General features: G+C 38.3%; 6 protein-coding genes across 6 annotated transcripts; 2 read left to right on the forward strand and 4 right to left on the reverse strand.

Moving 5' to 3' along the window:
* Nucleotides 1-1,101: 1,101 nt before the first annotated feature.
* Nucleotides 1,102-2,643, forward strand: HO133_007783 (uncharacterized protein; the record flags this gene model as incomplete). Its single annotated transcript, XM_037298653.1, has 1 exon — nt 1,102-2,643. One exon carries the CDS (start codon nt 1,102-1,104, stop codon nt 2,641-2,643), a length of 1,542 nt encoding a protein of 513 aa, XP_037155989.1.
* A 276-nt stretch (nt 2,644-2,919) lies between these two features.
* On the reverse strand, nt 2,920-4,463 carry HO133_007784 (uncharacterized protein; the record flags this gene model as incomplete). Its single annotated transcript, XM_037298654.1, has 5 exons — nt 2,920-3,466; nt 3,568-3,959; nt 4,017-4,121; nt 4,172-4,191; nt 4,238-4,463. 5 exons carry the CDS (start codon nt 4,461-4,463, stop codon nt 2,920-2,922), a joined length of 1,290 nt encoding a protein of 429 aa, XP_037155990.1.
* A 1,385-nt stretch (nt 4,464-5,848) lies between these two features.
* HO133_007785 (uncharacterized protein) lies at nt 5,849-6,565 on the reverse strand (the record flags this gene model as incomplete). Its single annotated transcript, XM_037298655.1, has 1 exon — nt 5,849-6,565. One exon carries the CDS (start codon nt 6,563-6,565, stop codon nt 5,849-5,851), a length of 717 nt encoding a protein of 238 aa, XP_037155991.1.
* Nucleotides 6,566-6,793: 228 nt separating this feature from the next.
* On the forward strand, nt 6,794-7,949 carry HO133_007786 (uncharacterized protein; the record flags this gene model as incomplete). Its single annotated transcript, XM_037298656.1, has 4 exons — nt 6,794-6,949; nt 7,000-7,093; nt 7,149-7,488; nt 7,538-7,949. The coding sequence occupies 4 exons, from the start codon at nt 6,794-6,796 to the stop codon at nt 7,947-7,949; spliced, it is 1,002 nt and encodes a 333-aa protein (XP_037155992.1).
* Nucleotides 7,950-8,585: 636 nt separating this feature from the next.
* HO133_007787 (uncharacterized protein) lies at nt 8,586-10,412 on the reverse strand (the record flags this gene model as incomplete). The annotated part of the gene is made up of 2 exons (XM_037298657.1): nt 8,586-9,591; nt 9,745-10,412. The coding sequence occupies 2 exons, from the start codon at nt 10,410-10,412 to the stop codon at nt 8,586-8,588; spliced, it is 1,674 nt and encodes a 557-aa protein (XP_037155993.1).
* Nucleotides 10,413-11,445: 1,033 nt separating this feature from the next.
* On the reverse strand, nt 11,446-12,342 carry HO133_007788 (uncharacterized protein; the record flags this gene model as incomplete). Its single annotated transcript, XM_037298658.1, has 1 exon — nt 11,446-12,342. One exon carries the CDS (start codon nt 12,340-12,342, stop codon nt 11,446-11,448), a length of 897 nt encoding a protein of 298 aa, XP_037155994.1.
* Between the last annotated feature and the right edge of the window lie 7,414 nt (nt 12,343-19,756).

Consider the following 19,756-nt stretch of genomic DNA (forward strand, 5'->3'; position numbering starts at 1 on the left):
CTACATGACAACACAGCAGTCCGGAATGCAGCAGACGCAGCAGTCAAACCCTCCACAATCACAATCGAGGCATTTGGTCTTGCCTGGTGCCGTCCCTCCAGGCTTGATGATCGAGCTCGTAGCTGAGCCGGGAAGGACGAAGTTGACAGGACTGGAGGTGGGTTCGGTACACATGGCGTTCGAGGGAAATGAGGGTCGTCAAGGGGGTCGGCAATGGGCCTTCCGAGGGACGGTCAGAGACGCTCAGACCCTCCTCAACAACTGCTCGAGACACGTACCTTTGTTCTTATATATATATACGGAAAGATGTGGTCCGCAGAGATTAAGCAGCTGCTCAACGGGCTTTGGGAATTGGGCAAAGCGACAAGGAACAACATGCGATGCCCCTCATCTTATGTACCTACTCGTACGCGGCTGCCGGTCCCAACTCCCCTAAAGAAACCGGTTTGAAGAAGACAGGGATGCCATGGCTGTGGCTGTGTATTCATCACGGGAAGCCGGAAGCGATGGAAAGCTTGTCGTGAGGAAGAGCGGCTCGAGTCCTCTAGTCTTCGACGACAACGACCCGCGTTGATGGCACTGTTAGCACATAATCCGGATGCCAACATTGGGACGAAAACAGCTCTCGGTGAGGGAACGTTGTGGGAGGAATCAATTGCTTAGCCGCGTGTCATGCACGCATCTGCAGGAGCGCCTGTGTGGCGCAGCAGCGCAAAGCAGGAGGAGAAGGAGGCTCCCGCTGCCTGTGTGACCGGTTGTGTAACCTGGGCAGATCAGGCAACTGTCAAAAGGAATCTCGTCCCACTGATGACGTCCGTCTCCTGAGCAGCTTGTCCGGTGATTCGACATCTTTTCAGCTCATTATTCTGAAACAGATGTCGGCGGCTACCTTGGACATCCCACCCACATATCTTTTAATAGACTCTACAATGATTTTTCAGTTTTCCGTTACTGTGCTTTCAGTCCTGCCTTGATGAATAGATAGCATCTATAATCCATGGTTTGTGGAGCACCGACGATGGATACAAGTCCTCTATGTTTTTTCCGGTCTCCTTTCGCCTAGACTCACGATTGTGCTTCTCGTCAACGAGGAGCGTGCTCATGGCCTGTGGATTCGCAGGCAATTCCGATATCTTCGGCATAGGCATTCGCATCGGCTACTACACGCAAGTCCTCGCAGTCTGGTTCTCGAATTATTTCTACTTCCAGGAAGCGAAGGTGCTACGCGCCGTCAACAATCTGTTCTTGCTCGCCTTGATCATCGTTGGCTTCGTCTACTTCGTCAACGCTCAAAGTACCTACGTTGTCCATGCTTTCTTGTTGCTACAGATTGGTATCGTGATTGGACTGGTCGGTATTACCGAGACGGCGCGATACGCTACGAAATACAGAGAGACCTCTCGGGAACGGCTGCTCCTGAGGATGACGATTATGATATTTGGAGCATCGTTCAATGTATTCTTTTGGTGGAAGGGGTTGGACGTCATGCTTCCTACACCATGTGGCACATATGCATTCTATTTCTGGAGAGTTGGATTTTATGGATGGTTGAGGACTGCGATGAAAGTCCAATCACTCTTCGCTGCGACCTGGACGGCTCCGAGCTACGCTTCGCGGGATGCTGCGACCCTCGTGCATGACTTTCGCATGAGATCTACTCGAGCTTCGTTCATCGAGGCTGTTACTGCGGTCAAGAACGTATCGGAGCCCCGCGGTGTCCCCGACGGAGAGCCCTACAGAGAACGGCACAGTGGTACCTCAGAGCTGCAGCTTTCTGCCTCGAGACAGTCCCAGAGCGCAGAGCTCACGACTGTGGCAAAAGCTTCTGACGTTGCCCAAAGCAGTACCAGTTGTCACTCAACATTCCTAGAGAACAAACGCGAAGACACTGTTGCATTGAAAAACGCTTCTGACAAGGACCGCTCTATTTTGGAAGGAGTGGACAAAGCACAGAAGTACCTCGATCTGCTCATGTCAATCTACCCAGAAAACACCGCCTTACCGGACCACAGGCGAATCACCCACCGTGCTTGCCTCCGATTCAATATTGGCCATCCAAAACCCCAATGTTCAGACCCAACCCCCTATCCGCAGTGCGCCTCCGGCGCTCTCCGATCCCTCTGGACCAACAAGCCACCGAGCAGCCTCCGGCAAGGAGTGAGCCTGCACCTGATGGCCTTGGGAGCCATCGCGCCGTGGAAATGGCCGCGCGTCCTGAACCGCATGTACGAGCTCGACCGGGACGCCGAGACGCCCGACTGGCGCCACGTGACCGTCGCTTCCGACCTGCATCTGTCGCGGATCCTCGTGCCCAACTCGACGGCCAAGTGGGCGTTCGCGGCCGCTCAGCAGTTCGTGTTCGTTGCTCTCTTGATCGCGCAGATAGAGTTGACGCTTGTGTGGAATAGCGTTGGTGGGTTGCAGTCGTTGTCGAGTTTGGGGCAGCTGATTCCTTTTATACTGGGGGTTGGGGGCTTGATCAAGGTGCTTTGGGGGAAAGCGTGTTTGGTGTGGAGGGAGAGCGTTGGGATTGCTGAGGGAAGAGAGGGCCGGGTGGGAGAGTATGAGATGGCGATGGCGAGGTATTTCGAGCTTAAGAGTGAGAGGCTGGATGGGGCTTTTCTTCGAGCTGCGACTGCTTGACCCATGTGCGAAAATGAAAAGGATTCTGGGCTGTGTGGATGTCGCCATGCATATAAAATTTTGGGACATTCTGAGGACGTTCAGATGTCATGAAAATTGGGAGACTTTTGGGCTTCAATGAATCACGGAAATCGTAGAATAATCAGAAGTCATTCTTCTTGTTCATTCATGACCAGTCATATCAAGCCGTCAAGCCACCACAATCCTATGACGTCCTTCTCCAGTACCTTTTACAAGCTTTTACTATCCCGTTCGCAGCCCCAGCACCTCTAAATCTCATCTCCGTTGCGGAAAGATAGTCCCTCGGATAGCGAAGTCATGCTGAGCGCTCTCCAAATCATCTCGTTTTGTAGCGTTGCCCTTGCCCATCTTTGGGTCCGATTCACTCGCCGTACCCATTCTCGGTAGCACAGCGTCGTACTCGTCCAGCGTGACATACTCGCCCTTGACCTCGACGGTCGACGGGTGATAAGCTTGGTTCCATATCTGTGAGACGTCCCTTTCTCCTCCATTGCCTTTTGCGAAGAGTCTCTTGGATGATTCCGCCGAGTTTCGAGGTGTTTCCACCACGACGGAAGATCGGGATTTGGGTGGAGGATTACTACTGCTGCTGCCACGCTTGGATTTGGAAGCGAACGTCGCGTAAAGTTTCGGACTGAAGTGTCGGAAGAATTTGGGGAGTACGGGCATGCAGCTGACTATGGTACCAATGGCAATCTCGGCGTAAGTCCAGAGACCCATCTTGACCACATTATAGCTGATGTCGCGCGACTGGAAAATCTGCCAAGCGTAGTATGTGCGCCAGACGGATGTCACACAAGCCCTAATGTTCCGAAGAGATCAGTAAGTCTTTTTCCAAGTAAGGGGTAAAGGGAGGGAAAGTTTCTCTCGGATGATGACACGGCGTCGATGATGGATACTTACAGGAAGCCCGTTGCAAATACTGCTGTCGTCAGGATCTTCTTCTTCCGGGGCATCTGTAGTTTCCAAAGAATTGGCATCGGTAGGATCAAGATTGCGAAGTCGGTGATGACGTTGAATATTGCAGTAGACAAGTATGCAGCGCTTGTGTCGATGCAGTGGCCCGTGTTCATCAATGGGTTCCAGATCTTCTTGCGCGGAGTACATTGCGCAATGGCGAAGATGGTAGCGACCAGGTACATTATGAAGCAACCCCAAATACAGATCTGTATCGCAACAAAAATGGACATGTTGCCCTTTCTGTTGGGCACGAAGATTCTCAGGTACTGGAGGAGAATAGATAACTTGACAAAGAACACAATGGGGCAATATAGTACTGAAGAGAGGTTAGTCCACTAGAATTATGGTAAGTCTCCTCCTATATGTAATGGATACTCGGAGGCAATTCATACGTAGAGCATATTGAAGAAAGTTTTGAGCTGTATGTTCCACATATGGCATCCAGCACCATGTTTAGTGGTAATTGCAGATGGAACCGTCTCCGCAATTTGGATTAACTTGGTGATGTTAGTAAGGTTCGAAAACTTCCCCCTACCTCAGGCCTTACCCATCCTAGCATGACAGCATCTAAGAAGTATCAGTATTGTGAGCGGAACAAGCTGTGGGACCGTACAATCTTCATACGCAACGGATCGAATTATGAACAACTTTGTATACATGCGCATAAGAACAGCTAAACTCCCGAAAGTCAAGACCAACGTCAGTGTCAAAATGAGGAAAGCATTGAGATTCGGTGGATTCTGGAAGTTCGGCACTACTCCAGCAGGAGGTGTCCCGGCTGGTCCACTCAACAGTGCTTGAAGCTGCTCTGGAGTCGGAGCTGTGATTGGGGTTGCCATGATTTCTTTTGCTTAATGTCAAGGTGACGAGAGGTGTCGGATTTGATTACACAAGGACGACGACGAGGACTAGAAGTGTGAAGAAATCAAGACGCCACCAGTATCGCCTTTGAAAGATCTGGCTTCACGGCGACAATGCCACACATATGTCACAAGTTGATTGGAGACAAGCTGCTACAACGCAGCAATTGGTGTCGATCGTATTGGGCGTCATGTAGGTGAAAGCAGCCAATATGGCAAAGCAGCGTAACTTGCATGAAGGAAGGATTCAAAATCTTGGCTTACCGCCGAAAGGGAAATAGCGCAATGCATTGCTGGAAACAGACAGAGGCGCAGGCAGCGGATAGGGTGATGGAGATGCAGGACGAAAGGGGGATCTGATCGACGTGGGACGGGATGAAACATTGAACAAGGCCACGAGGCTATTTTCTTATAAACCAAGGAACCAAGGGCAATTGGCTGCTGCAAGCTCAAGAAGACAACCCTCATGCAGGTATGTGTTGAGGCGTAGACTTAAGCTGGTAATGATCTGGTCTTTTCGTGATTGATGACTCGACTGATTGGCCGAGAAAGGCAGTATCCACCCCAACCTCATCACACACCCATGGAATCAAGTGCGAAATCTCGGTGACCTGCATGGTGACGATGCGTAAGGTAGTATCCAATTTTACGGTTCGTGAAACAGAGAGTTTATGTGCGCGAGCTCCTAAGTAAATAACGATTGCAGATACAATGAAATATTCTGCCACAGAATGTAGAGCTGATAGCTTGTAACAAAAACAATTGGGTAAGGGAAGAGAAGAAAAATAGGCTAAGGGAAGCGTGTGATGGATAGCGGAAGGAACAAGTATCTTCAAAAGGGTGTGCACCTGTGAGACTAAAATGGAAGGAGTGGGGATGCACATATGCCATCGACTGCCTAAGGTAGGTACGCCTTGTTTCGCTAGCCGTTCGTCCCGACCACCATGGTCTGGAAACCAGAAAGGCTGAAGCACCGTCTGAACTTGGATGTAATCAGATGCAGGAACCTGCATGCCCATGACGGCGTACCAAATCTGCATCGTTGATGCTCCAAATGAGGACTGCCATCGCTTTCGAGAAAATGCCAGGGTTCAAATCCATTGTCTACTCTAGTTCTGCAGTTTCCTTCATACATATGAATAGAGTGGGAGGACTGATAAAAGTGTTTTGGGGGAAATGGTGGATATTCAATCAAGGTCTAAACGAGGAACGAGAGCCTGAGGAGGAAAGTGATTATGGGTACAGCGTAGTACTTGCTGTAAATGGCTCGGAGCCCCATCGCTCGTGGCTGCAGCTGGGTACTGATAATCTTTTGCTAATCGTAAAATCGTAAAATCGTAAAAGGGCACCTCCCAACATGGCCCCTAACATCTCCCAACCTCCCTCTCCAACACTGTCCAAATCCGCTTTTCCACGTCTTCCTCCTCCCTATTTCCCTGGCTCACAGGTTCTCGAAGCTGGTCCGTTTCCACACCATGGCCCACACCTCCCCCTCGGTCTTCCCTCCCCAGCATTTCGACAACCTCCTTCGCCCTCCCCACAGTCTCTCCCAACCCCTTCGTCTCACCCCTCACCCTCTCCAGCTGCTCTTCCAGCATCAGAATCAGCGTTTCCCTCGCCTGATGCGGTCGATACCCATTAATGACCTTGTGGACCTCCTGGAACAATTCGTGCAGCTCGTCCCATATGGGGCCGTAACCGGCAGGGTTGGTCGCCAGGGCGTTGGTGAGGGAGAGAAAGGTCAATAGGATTTTATGCGTGAGGGAGAGAAGGCGGGTGGGGGTCGGTGTTTGCTGGTCTTCGGAGGCCGGTGTCGGAGAGACTTCGTGAAGGGTGCCGAAAGAGCGGTATTTGCCCTCTGCTGGTGGAGGAGGAGGTATGAGGTTGCGTAGTTCGGGTGGTAGAGAGAGGACGTCTGGAATAGGCGCTGTGGTTGGTTGTGTAGCTGGCGAGGTAGGTTGGCCTGAGGATTCGAGATGCTCTTGTAAGCGCTCGAGGTTCTGCGGCGTGAAAGACTTGTAGAAGGGCGGTGGAGCTGGGAAGGCGGCGCTGATTGTACCCGGCTGAGTTTGGTCTGCCATCATTGTCGAGAACTGTCAGTGGTCTTGGGGGGGTAATATTGCTATCGAATGGAAAAGACTTTTGAGTTGCAGCGTTGAAATGCAGGGATGCGGTTGGAATCCGGGGTAAACACGCTAGCGGTCAGCTTGCATAAATGCGAAATTCACTTAACAATTAGGCTGCAAGCTTCAGCTTCGTTGCCACCCCCTTGACGCCTATGGAAATACATATTCCTAGATGAGGGTCCAATGCGGCAGATATCATTGACGGCCATGCCCCGCGCCGCTGGGAAGAAGACAGCTGGCAAAGACGAAAACTTCATGTCTTCCGTCTCCAGATTTTGGAACGGTTCCTACGCTGCAGACTACGCTGGCTTCGCCCTGCTGCTGCTGGCATATAGCTTGGTGGGTCACCAATGGCTCGAATCAGGATCGAGAGACTGACTCGTGCCCAGATCCAAGTACTCGTCGAGCCTTTCCATCGCATGTTCTCCCTCGACAACATCTCTATACAGTACCCTCACGCCGCGGTCGAGCGTGTACCAGTCAGTATGCAGCCTTCGAGTCCTCTTCTGCCTACGTGGCCGCTGAATAGGCAACGCAGTATGGAACGTCGCCTACTCTGTCTTTCTGCCACTGTGCATATTCTTCCTGTGGGCAATTATACTTAGGCCTGGTCTACACAAGACCAATGTCACAATACTGGGTCTTGCTATCAGCATCATGCTGACTACGTTCCTTACGGACGTGGTTAAAAATTCGGTGGGACGACCAAGGCCGGACCTGATCGCTCGCTGCAAGCCTAGAAAGGGTACCCCTGAGCATACTCTGATCACCATTGGCTCTTGTACCGAGACAGATCACCACGTTTTACATGACGGATGGAGAAGCTTTCCTAGCGGTCACAGCAGCCTTGCTTTTAGTGGACTGGGGTATCTGGCGTTGTAAGAGCCTCATAAACGTTGTTCTACGGGTAGTTGGCTGACCGATCAGGTTCTTCGCTGGGCAAATGCACGTTTTCCGACCCCGAACTGATCTAGCCAGAGTCCTGCTTGCCCTAGCACCGCTGGTCGCTGCTGCGCTGATATCAATATCGCGCTTGGAAGACTACAGGCATGATGTCTACGATGTCACTACGGGATCGATTCTGGGCATGCTCGTCGCTTATTTCTCGTACAGAAGGTACTACCCAATGCTGACTTCACCTCGTTGCGATACACCATTCCCAAGCCGAGCAGAGTGGGCTTCGAGAAATGGATTCGGGAAGCTGAAGGATGAGGAGGCAAGGACTGGAAGCGCTGAAAGCTTCGACGTAGACGACATGGAGGATGACGCGGAGCATGTGCCTTTGCGAGACGCGAGTAGAGAGCGTGGCAGGTTTGTTGGTAGTAGAAGCGAGCCATAGCATTCGAGCATGGTACCCTGCTCGAAAAAGGCAATACTCCGAGATACGTAGGTTGGCATCCGTCAACCTTTCAGCGCGTACTTGGCTACCGTGAACGCTATTGCACAGCATCTCTCAAAAATACGTCCGGTTATGATGTACATGGATCCTGCAACTCGGACTGTCAATAGAAGTGGATGTACATGCATCAAATCGGGCTGTACATAAAACAGCTCCCGATCATATTCGGTCGATGAACAAAGCAGGAGGACGCCATTCCATGCAGGAGTGAAATCGATTGCCGCACTTTTCAGCCCAGAATCTGGCGTCATTCGCTGGCACTTCAGCGCTTCGTCGTGAAGCGACGAGGCCGACATCGTGGGGAAAACCCAAGTAAATGTGATAGGTGATATCGTTATTGAAGGTCGCAGGAAGCGGAAACACCCGGATTGCAATCGCTGGCGAGTGCCTCCATTGAACATGACAGAGGCAATTTGGGAACGCGAGCTGGTTCTGCCTTATGTGGTGAGAAAGTTTTTTTTTTCTCGAGAGAGGTATCGCTTGTTAGCCAGCGAAGCAAGCGATTTGGCGTTAATCGTCCGCCTTAAATCGTGTTACACATCTGGTAGCCCTCTTGAACACCGTCATCATCTTCGATTATTTTCTCTCTAGATTCCTATGCAAGACATGCTCCCTCATAGCCAGACTCACCAGCCCACCTACAATACCTATGCCTAATGTCGTAAGAAAGACGCCTCTCAGCGCCTCCATGTACACCTCTCTCACCTCACCCCTCCATTCTACCGGTAATGTCTTGATCTCATCGAGACTATCCCTCAACCTCCCAATAACATCAGCCGCGCCCTCACGGTCGCCCAATACCGCCCACAACCTAATCTTCAAGATGTTCTGGAATACAGCGGATGCAATTGTAATACCAATGGCGCTGCCGGTACTTCGGAATGCATAAGAAGCCGACGTGATGACGGCCTGATCTTTATGATCCACAGCGCTGATGAGCGCGAGGAGTGTGGTAGTAAGCATACCGCTGTACCCTATCCCGGACATCAACATGGCAAGCACAGGCTCCCATGCTGGCGTCATCAAAGTGAACGATGATAGCAAAGCGTAAGCCGCGGTGAACACAATCTGGATACAGATGTTAAGTATGTAGTACTTTCCCGTCCAGCGCATGATGAGTCCAGTAGATACACTACCTATTGCCGTGCCGATGGACTGTGGTATCAGTCGTACACCAGCTTGGGTAGGGGATAGGCCTTTAACTTGAAAGTATATGGGTCCGTAGAAAAGGAGCGAGAAAACGCACATGGTCAGGAACCAGTTTGTCAAGCAGGCGGCGAGCACGGTCCGGTTGAGGAGAAGCTTGACTGGTATGACAGGCTCAGACGCGAGCTTGCTCTCGATGTAGATGAAGAGAAGGAGGAAGATGAAAGATAAGGAAAGAGTCGTGTAGATTAGAGGGTGGTTCCAGGGAACGACATTGCCGCCCGAGTTCAGACCGACAAGAAGGAGAACCAAGGTCGTGATGAGCGCTGCGGCGCCGAGGAAGTCGATACGCTTGAGAGCTGATTTGGAGGAGTATTTGACCGGGATATTGACGGTGAAGGATACCATGATGCCGGAGATGACAATGAATGGCACTCTGTAAGGAATTTTGGAGTCAGCCTGTCTCCCTCGATATAGAGATTGGAGAATAGAAACAGGGTTAGGGATTGAAACAACAAATACGCTTCCAAAGCATTTATTGTGGTTCAAGCTCGGCAAAAAGGAAAGCCTCGTCTCCACGGCCACCTACTGGATCAGAAACGCTTTCCGCCATCCCCAAGTATCATTGATCCAACCGCCGAAGACACCACCAAGACCAGCGCCGACACCAAAGCAGATGTTCCCGAAACCTTGCCATACCCCCCGTCGGCGCAGAGGAACAAGATCAGACCCTACGAAGGTGGAGATAGCTGTCAGACCACCACCGCCCATACCAGCAACAATCCTGCCAAAGATCATAACCCATTCGCTCGTGGCGAGACCGCAGATGAGGTTGCCAGCGGCGAAGAAGATATTCGAAAATATCAGACCCGTCCGTCGAGACAGTATGTCCGTTAGTCGACCGCTAAGCGGCTGGAGAGCTGCATTGGCTATGAAATAGGCCGAAGCAAGCCAGGAGAGCAGGGACAATGAATTGAAGGAGGCGGATATCGGGGCTGACAATGTGGCTATGATTGTCGCATCTAACGCAGCCAAGAATGTGCCGAACCAGATACTGCTCATGACGATGAGCAGCTTGCCTGTGCTAGGTTCTTCCGCGAGTGGAGCATCGTTCTCGCCCCGGCTGTCACCAGTGTTATCGGTATCTCCTCCTTGGCCTGATTCACCATCAGGGGTGACTTTGCCATCGCCGTTGCCGAGTAACGGACTCGTTTCAGAGGCATGTTCTTCCACGTTATCATGCTCTGTCAATGCCATGGTCTAGAGAATAGACTGCAGATGAAAATTGCAGGGAAATCTTTCCAAAAGAAAGTAACACCTTAAACAGAGGGGACGCAGTCGGCAGAACTATCTAAGCTCGGGGATGATAGGAGTGTTGACGGATGAAAACACTGATTTCGTAACATGGTTAGAATATGGGAGAAATTGGATGACCGTTTATCGGACGCTAAATGGCAGGAGACGAGCGGGAGATCGACACGCCACACCCGTCTCCACATGCACTTTCCTATCGAAATCAAAATAGGCATGGGGGTAGCATTAGATGTACACCCACTTTCGATATCCTATATGTACAACCCCCAAGTCGATACGAGTCTACTGACACGGTGGGTGCGAAGGCGCAACCATGAAAGTTTTTCTGCAAACTGCACGTAGAATGCCTCGCACCATCCTGATCGATGTTTGGATTGAAAACACAGAAGCACTAGCTGCTGTATGAGAGATGAGACATGTATTTATCAAAACGTCTACTGCATTAAATTACATTACTTTAACAGATATCAAATTCAACAATGCAGATGCATTGAGTATTTGATTGCTTACTTTCTATCTGAACAATCTCGATAATAATATGCGAACTTTGGTCTGCAGACTGATATTGGATGCGGGATCGTAAGGGGGAATTCGTCGGTTTCTTCTTACATCGCGCCCGAGATCTATCACCCAGCAAGATGGTCAAATTCGAGCGTTGCAGTGTGAGATTAATCTAACTTCCAGTCGTTGTTCTGTGTGCTCGAAGAATAATCTCGAGTTTTGCATTCCACACAAAGAGAAAGCACTTGCAGAAGCCTCAGCTCCAAGAGTGAAAACCGGTTCCTGGCGTTGCAACGGTTACCGAGCCTTGAACTTGCCGTCATGTTCCAATCGTCTTCCGTTCCATTCCATGGCTCCAAGTCTTTGAGACCAACAATAGTTAGAACCTGAGACTGAAACACAAAAGATGATCGAAGCACGTCGAGTCTGAACCTCATGTCACTGATGACAGACCTTGAGGATTCGAAATGTCCGGCTATTCCACCCTCTCTCCGCCGTTCAAAGCTCCGCCCTCCTTCATCAACCTCACCCTGTCTCCGTCTCCAATCAATTCCTGCCCCATCATCTCCTTCTCTGCTCCGCCAATCTCGACCCCAGCACATTTCGACACAAATTCACAAAGCCTTGTTTCCGCCTCTCTTGCATTCCTCGTCAACGCATGATCGTCTCCATCAAAAAGCTTCAGCTCCCTCTCCCCCTTCGTTCCATACTCATCATACAAGCGTTGACTACGAGAGTATCTCAGTGTCCTATCACCAGTGCCATGCATCAACAGAACAGGCTTCGGAGCCAATCTCCCAATCCCTTCCGTCTCAGCTGTCTGGCTGGCCACCGTGGCACAGCCAATGACCCTCTCTTCGCTACCACCAAGTGTATATACCGGTGCGCCGCCGAACGACCAACCTACGAGCACGAATTTTGAAAGCCCATAGCCAGTCTCCAGATACTTCATAGCTGCCTGCACATCCGCTACGCAGTATTTGTTTCTTGCCGGATAACGGTAGTCTAGTCGCATGACCGGTATGCCCTTGTTCAGACTAGCCAACTTGTCCGCCATCGAAAGATATATTGAGGATGGACCCACCACACCTCCGCCTGCACCGGATAACAGTATAGCGGCCGTCTTCTCGCGTCCCTCGGTTTGTTCGCGGCGGTAATTTTGTGGAATGTGTAAGAAAGCAGGGACCGCGCCATAGAGATCGTCATTGACTTTAATGGTGACAGGCTTCACCCTGCATGTTTGTTTCTGCGCATTGGTAAGAGGATCAAGGTTTGGTGGGTGGGAGAGGCCTTTGTTCTCATAAGCGGAAAGGCTGGCGGGAGGGGTGGAGGGAGGTCGGCTGGTTGAGAGCGAGGTCTTTGGGGTGGCCATGGCTGAGGACTGTAGGCGTGAGATGTCTGCTGAGACGTTGGAGATGAAGCTGCTTAGTAGAAGACGAAATGGACGCATGAGATGGTAAAGATGGGGCAAACACTTTGCCATGATATAGGCAACAAGAGAAAGCGGAAACCAATGAGATTTTATGTCAGCATGATGTAATGGACGGAAGGGACATTGGAACGCTCTGGCTGCCAAAATTCGATAGCCAAATACTGAAAAAGGATCCCTCGGTGAGGCTAATTCAACCTCTTGACCATACACGATAGTGGTTCAAGGTTAAGTGATTAGCTGACAGAGGGCCGCACGCTTCTTTATTATGGTCAATGAAGCCATTATCAGATCCACACAAGGCATATCTTATGTCTCTAGGAAAGTCAGAGCTAGGGATGTAGATTTGTCATATGACACGTGACGTCAGGTCAGACCTTCTCAATCCTTTGACAGTTATATGTATTCAAATGACCGCACTGCAAAGAGCTTATAGTAAGGTGAAGCGTGGGATTCGAAGCGGTATGATAGAATTCAGAGATATTTAGGGCTGAAACTGAGTATTACTAGTGGTATCTTAATAAGCTAAGAATAGATAACGCCAAGCTTCTATCTACTACGCCTATCTTTGGTTAGCCTTATTATCTTTACGGTTAGACACCTACGGTATACGGTTAGCGCTGTCATCTGTCAGGTCAGACGGCCTGTCACCGTATGACCGTCACATGACTGTCATAGGGGTCAAATTAGTCTCAGCTTGACCCCACCGGCCTTGAGGTGGGTCTGAGTAGAAAACCCTGCTAAGACTTAATTTTTTGATATATCGCTCGATATATAATATTCACACCCTACGTATATATAATTCTTAACAAAAATGCTTATCTACGTAATACGACCTTTTTTGGAATTCTTGAAAAAAGTCGAATAAATAGTCAAATAGGCCTTCGTTAAATTAGAAGCTATAGTACAGTAATTAAAAAGTAGACTTTTAATTTCATTTCACTAAAAAACTTAGCTAACTTAGCTATAGTAGCGATATTAATATTTAAAAATACTATATATCTTAATAGACGCGTAGATATTATATAGAAATTCTCTTAAATATTCTCGAAATAATCGCTATAATACTCGCCGAATCGACGATATAGCGTATTAGAGAAAATATCGTAGCCTCGCTAGTTAGTTTATTACTTTAATTAAATATCGTAATCTCCTCTTATTTTTTAGATAATTAGACTTATAAGAGTCGTCGCGGCGATATATATAAATAAGTAAGTAAGTATATATATATATAAGTAATTATATAGCTATCGAACTTGCGAAGAGTAGAGCGAAGAGCGAAGCGGAGATAATTTATTCTTTTAATATAAAGTTAGATATTAATGGCGGTAATATCGATAAATGAGAATATCTCGTATAACGTTAGAGTCTCTTATGGATATATAGAACGTAGAAAAAGACGTCTTTAAATATAGAAAGATATTACGATTTCAACGATCTTACGATCTTACTTATATTATAGTCTAATTAGACTTAGCGTATTAAGATCTTTTAATCTTTCTATCTTACTATAAAGTCTATATTTATAATAATTCTATATAAATAGTATTCTCTTTATACTATAATATAAAGTTATTATATATACTATTAAATTCTTAATATAATATTATTTATCTTTCTTCTAAAGCGATAGTAATTTATTTATTAATTATATTAAATATATAATTAAGAAGAAAGTATACTATTAAGAAGTTAATAATTATAATTAAAGAAGCTTACTATTTAAAAGATTATTTAAAAAAAAATCTTTTATTTATATAAAGATTAATCTAATTAAATTAAATAAAAATCTAAAGAAAATAAATATCTTTAATATATTAAAAGAAATAGATCTTAGATTAAATCTTCTTTATACTCTTACTAATTTAATATTAATTATAAATTTATTAATTCTAAATTTAAATAATATATAAAGTTAAATTATTATAGATAAATTATAAATATATTATTATTTAAAAAAACTTAAGAACTTTAATAAAAAGATTTTAAATATTATTATATTATTCGTATAATATAAAAAAAAATATTCTATTTTTAAAAGATATATTATTAAATTTAATTTAGATTATATCGAAATATAATTTATAAATATTATCGAAAAAGAGTTAATTATAATTTTTATATTTATTATTAATTTATAGAATTTTATAAAAAGCGCTATTAATATTTTTAATATTTAATATAATAAATTAAAGATTTTAATAGAGAGCTTTTAAATTATTAGTTATAATATTAAAATACTTTAATAATAAAATAAAGAATTTAATTAGAATATTATTTATATTAAGATAAAAATATTAATAATTATTATTTAGCTAAATAATAATTATTAAAATAAAAATATTAATAATTATTATTTAGCTAACTAATAATAATAGCTAATTATTTTATAAGCGAGAAATTAATAATAGATTTTAAAATTTATATAATAAATATTATATTAATATTATAAAACTTATTAAAAAAAATAAGAAATTTAAATAAAATTTAAAGTATAAAGAGTAATAGTTAAAGAAGTAATAATTTTATATATTAGCTAATTTAAAAAACTTTAATAAAAAAAATATAAAGATTATATTTTATTAGTCGAGTATTTTTATTAATAATATCTATTAAAATTTATATTATATTTCTATTATAAATCGCGTAGAGAGTATAAAATTAAATAAATAATATTTTAATATCTTAAATTTTTATAATATTAATAATCGAAATAAGTAAGATAATTAGTATTAATATTTTAAAGCGAAATTTAAATAAAGCGCTATAATTTTCTTTATTAAATTTAAAAAAATTAATTATATATAAAATTATTATAAGTTTATTATATATAATATTATTAAAATAAAAATAGATAAAAATATTTTAGATCTATATTAAATTATCTAAAAAATAATTAATAAATTAAATAATATATTTAAAATATATAATAAGATTATTAAATTAAATATTAAGATATTTAATTTTAAATTTAATATAAAAGTAATAGATAAAAAAAAATCGTTTAAGAATTTTTATATATAATTCTTTATAGCTATTACTCTTTTAAGATTTATTAATATCTATAAAATATTTAATTTAAAATAATTAATCTTTATATATTTAAAATATCAAATTTTAAAATAATCTTTTAATATTTTTTAAGAATTAATTATTTTTTTATAAATATTAGATATAAATCTTTAAGCTATTAATAATATATTAAATTTAAAAAGTAAGAAAGAAATTAATAAAATTAATAAAAACTTTATTCTTTTAAATAATTAGCGTAATATTTTCTTTACTAAAAGAAATAATAATATTATTATTAAAAATTTCTATATATAAGAATATAAATATTCTAAATTATTAATAAATAGAATTTAAAAAGAAGATAGATATTTTAAATATTTAAAGATTAAATATTATTTTAATAATAATAATACTTTATATAAGAATATAGATTTATTAATAAAAGAATAAATTAATATAATTCTAAAAGTTATCGATATTAAGAAGAATATTCTTATCGAATTATTATAAAAATTAGAAAATTAAATATTTTTAGTTAAGTTATCGCTAAAGATTTAAAAATCTTATATATAAAGATTAAAGAGTTAGAAATAGAAAGAATACTCGCTTTCATCTCTCTATTTATATATATTATTATTATTAAAATCTCTTTATAAAATAAACGCTAATTAGACTTTTATAAAAAAATTATTATATTAATAAAATAAATTAAGATTAATTATCTCTCGAATATTAAAGCTTTAATATTAAATTTTATAAATATATCTTTTATTAAAATAAATAAGCTATTTAAAATAATATTAATATAATTCTATAAATTATAATTAATTAATAATAAATTTATTTTTATTTTTAATATTATATATATAATCTTAATAAAACTTATTTTAAAAGATTATATAAAAAAACTTTAATACTTAATTATCTTATTAAGATAATTTAATATTATTTTAAAAATATTATAATTAGAATAATATAACTCTTATATATTCTTTAAATTTAGAATTATTATATTTAATTTAAATTACTATATATTTAACTATTTATTATATAATAAATTTATTACTATTTAAAATAATAATAAATTTTTAAAAAAGAATTTAAATTATATAATAAAGATTATATTTAAAAAAAAGAATATAATAATTTTTTTTATTTATATCTTTATTAAGATAATTAAAAAATTAAAAAATTAAATTATTATTATATAGTCTAAAGATTTTAAATAACTTTTTAACTCTATTAATAAAAAAGTAAAATTTATTATTAATAATATTATTATTATAATAAAAGATTATAAAAAAAGATTTATAAATTAAAAAAGAAATCTCTAATTATAAAATAGTTATAAGAATAAATTTTTATAATATATTATAAATAATTAAATATTTAAAACTTAATTAAAACTAATAAATTTCTCTTTTATTACTTTATTAATTATAAAATATATTTTAAAAAAAAAAGCTATTCTACTATCGAAAAGAGTTTATAAACTCTCTAGAGATTAAATATTAATTATAAAAAAATATATTAATAAGATATTAGAGAAAGACTATATTAGACTAAATACTTCTTTTTATATAATATCTATTTTAATTATAAAGAAACTTAATAAAGAATTTAAGTTATATATAAATTATAAAGCCCTTAACGCACTTATTATTTTTAATTAAAATACTCTTTTATTAATTAAAAAGACTTTTATTAAATTATATACGATAAAAATATATAATAAATTCGATATTATAATCGCTTTTAATAAAATTAGAATAAAAAAGAATTATAAGAAAAAAATTATATTTCTTACTCGATATAGTTTATTTAAATATATAATAATATCTTTTAAATTATATAATATCTTTATTACTTTTTAAATATTTATTAATAATATTTTATATAAATATTTAAATATATTCTATATTATTTATTTAGATAATATTCTTATTTATAATAATATTAAAAATAAGTATATTTAATATATAGAAAAGATATTAAAAAAACTTTAATAAGTTAATCTCTATTTTAATATTAATAAATATAACTTCTATATTATTAGAGTTAAATATTTAAAATTAATTATTATAATAAAAGAAGTAAAAATAAATATAAAGAAAATTAAGATTATTACTTAATAAAAGAAATTTAGATATATTAAAGATATATAGATATTTTTAGAATTCGCTAATTTCTATTAAAAGTTTATTATAAAATACTCTAAAATCGTTATATTTCTAATAAATTTTATTTATACTTAATAGAAGAAAGACTTTATCTATTTATAGATTTAAAAATACTCTAAATAACTTACTTTTAAAATACTTAAAAAAGCTTTTATTATTATCTCTATATTTATTTATTTTAATCTAAATAAAAAGATTTAATTAGAAATAAATATATTTAATTTTATAATTATTATTATTCTATTATAAGAAGATAAAGATAAAATATTTAGATTTATAATATTTCTCTTTAAAAAGATATCTTCTATAAAGTATAATTATAATATTTATAATAAGAAACTTATAGCTATAATATAGATTTTTAAAAAATAATATTCTAAATTAGCTAATATCTCTATCGAGAATTTTATTAAAGTTATTTTAAATTATAAAAATTTATAATATTTTATATTTTTTAAATAATTTAATTCTCGCTAAGTAAGATAAATAAAATTTCTTTTTAAATTTAACTTTTATATTATTTATTATTTAAAAAAATAAAATATTAAATCTAATAGTCTTACTCGATAAATAAAAGATTTATTTAAAAATAAAAATAATAATTATATCTATTATTAATATCGTATAATTTTTAAAAATAATAATTTTAATAAAGATATTAAGAATATTATATATTTTATTATTATACTTTTAAATAATATAAGAGAAAATATTATATAAATTTAATAAATAAGATAATATTAATAATAAGAAGTTTAATAAAGAATTATTATTAAAGATCTTAATAAAGACTTCTTAAGAGAAGTCTATAGAAGAATTAAAAGAAGTCTCTATTACTAATACTTCTAAGTTATTATATTAAATAAAAAATATTTATAATTATAATAATATTAATTAAAAAATTATTTAATTAAAAATATCTAAATAGAGAAAGTTATTATTTAAAATAATTAAAAATAATCTTAAATTAAAATTAGATAATTATTATCTTTATAATAAGTTATTATATATTAATAATAGATTATATATATTAGATATTCTCGAATTACGAATTAAGATTATTAGAGATATTTATAACTTTTTACTCGAAGACTATACTAATAGATTATTAATCTATAATAAATTAAATAAGTACTATTATTAATTAAGAATAATAAATTTTATTATTTATTATATTAAGAGCTATTATATCTATAAAAGATCTAAAACTTATAAAAAGAATAAATAAGATCTTCTCAAACTCCTTCCTATTTTCGAATAATATTAATAAAATATTTTTATTAACTTTATTATATTATTATCTATCTATCTTAAATATAAATACTTTTATTAATATATTATAATAGTTATAAATAAACTTAATAAGAAAAAGAAATTTATTTTTTTAAACTTCTATTAGAGTTACTATATAAGAAGCATATATATACTTCTAGAAAGAAGTTTCACGAAGAAGCGAAAGATATTTCTTAATTCTAATTATAAATAATTAATTAATTAAGCTAAAGCTATAAACGAAATCGAAGAAAAAAAGCGATATATTAAGTTACGCTAGTAAGATTTCTTACGCTATATTAAAAATATAATAGTTATCCTCTCTTATAAAAAGCTATATTATTTTTAAGCTTTTTCTTATCTTATAAAGATGTAAGATAGAAAAGAAGGTATTTCTTTTAAGACGGAACTAAGATATCTTATAAAGGTTTAGACGTAAAGATATAGAAAAGAAGATATACGGGTTTTACTTCTTATAAAAATAGATATATTAAACCTAAGATAGATACTAAAAAGTAATAAAAGAGAAAGCGTAAAAGTATTTAATATAAAGATATCTTAATAAGATTCGCGTTTTTTATTTTATAAAGATTTAGATATAAAGATATATAATCTAAGCTAGACTGTTATATTTTCGATATAGCGTAAGAAATCTTACTAGCGTAACTTCTTACTAGCGTAACTTGGCATATCGCTTCTTTTTCTTTCTTCGAGAACGTTCATAGCTAAAACTTAATCAATCTTTCAATCACAATCAGAACTAAGAAACACCTTTCGCTTCTTCGTAAAACTCCTTTCCAGGAGTACATGCATACTTCTTACACAGTATCCCTAATACTAGATTGAGAAGATATAAAGCGTTTTCTTTAATTAAGCGCTTTTTTTAATTATAG

The sequence above is a fragment of the Letharia lupina genome, assembly GCF_014066315.1.
Source record: "Letharia lupina isolate WasteWater1 chromosome Unknown contig_4, whole genome shotgun sequence".
Classification (NCBI taxonomy): domain Eukaryota; kingdom Fungi; phylum Ascomycota; class Lecanoromycetes; order Lecanorales; family Parmeliaceae; genus Letharia; species Letharia lupina.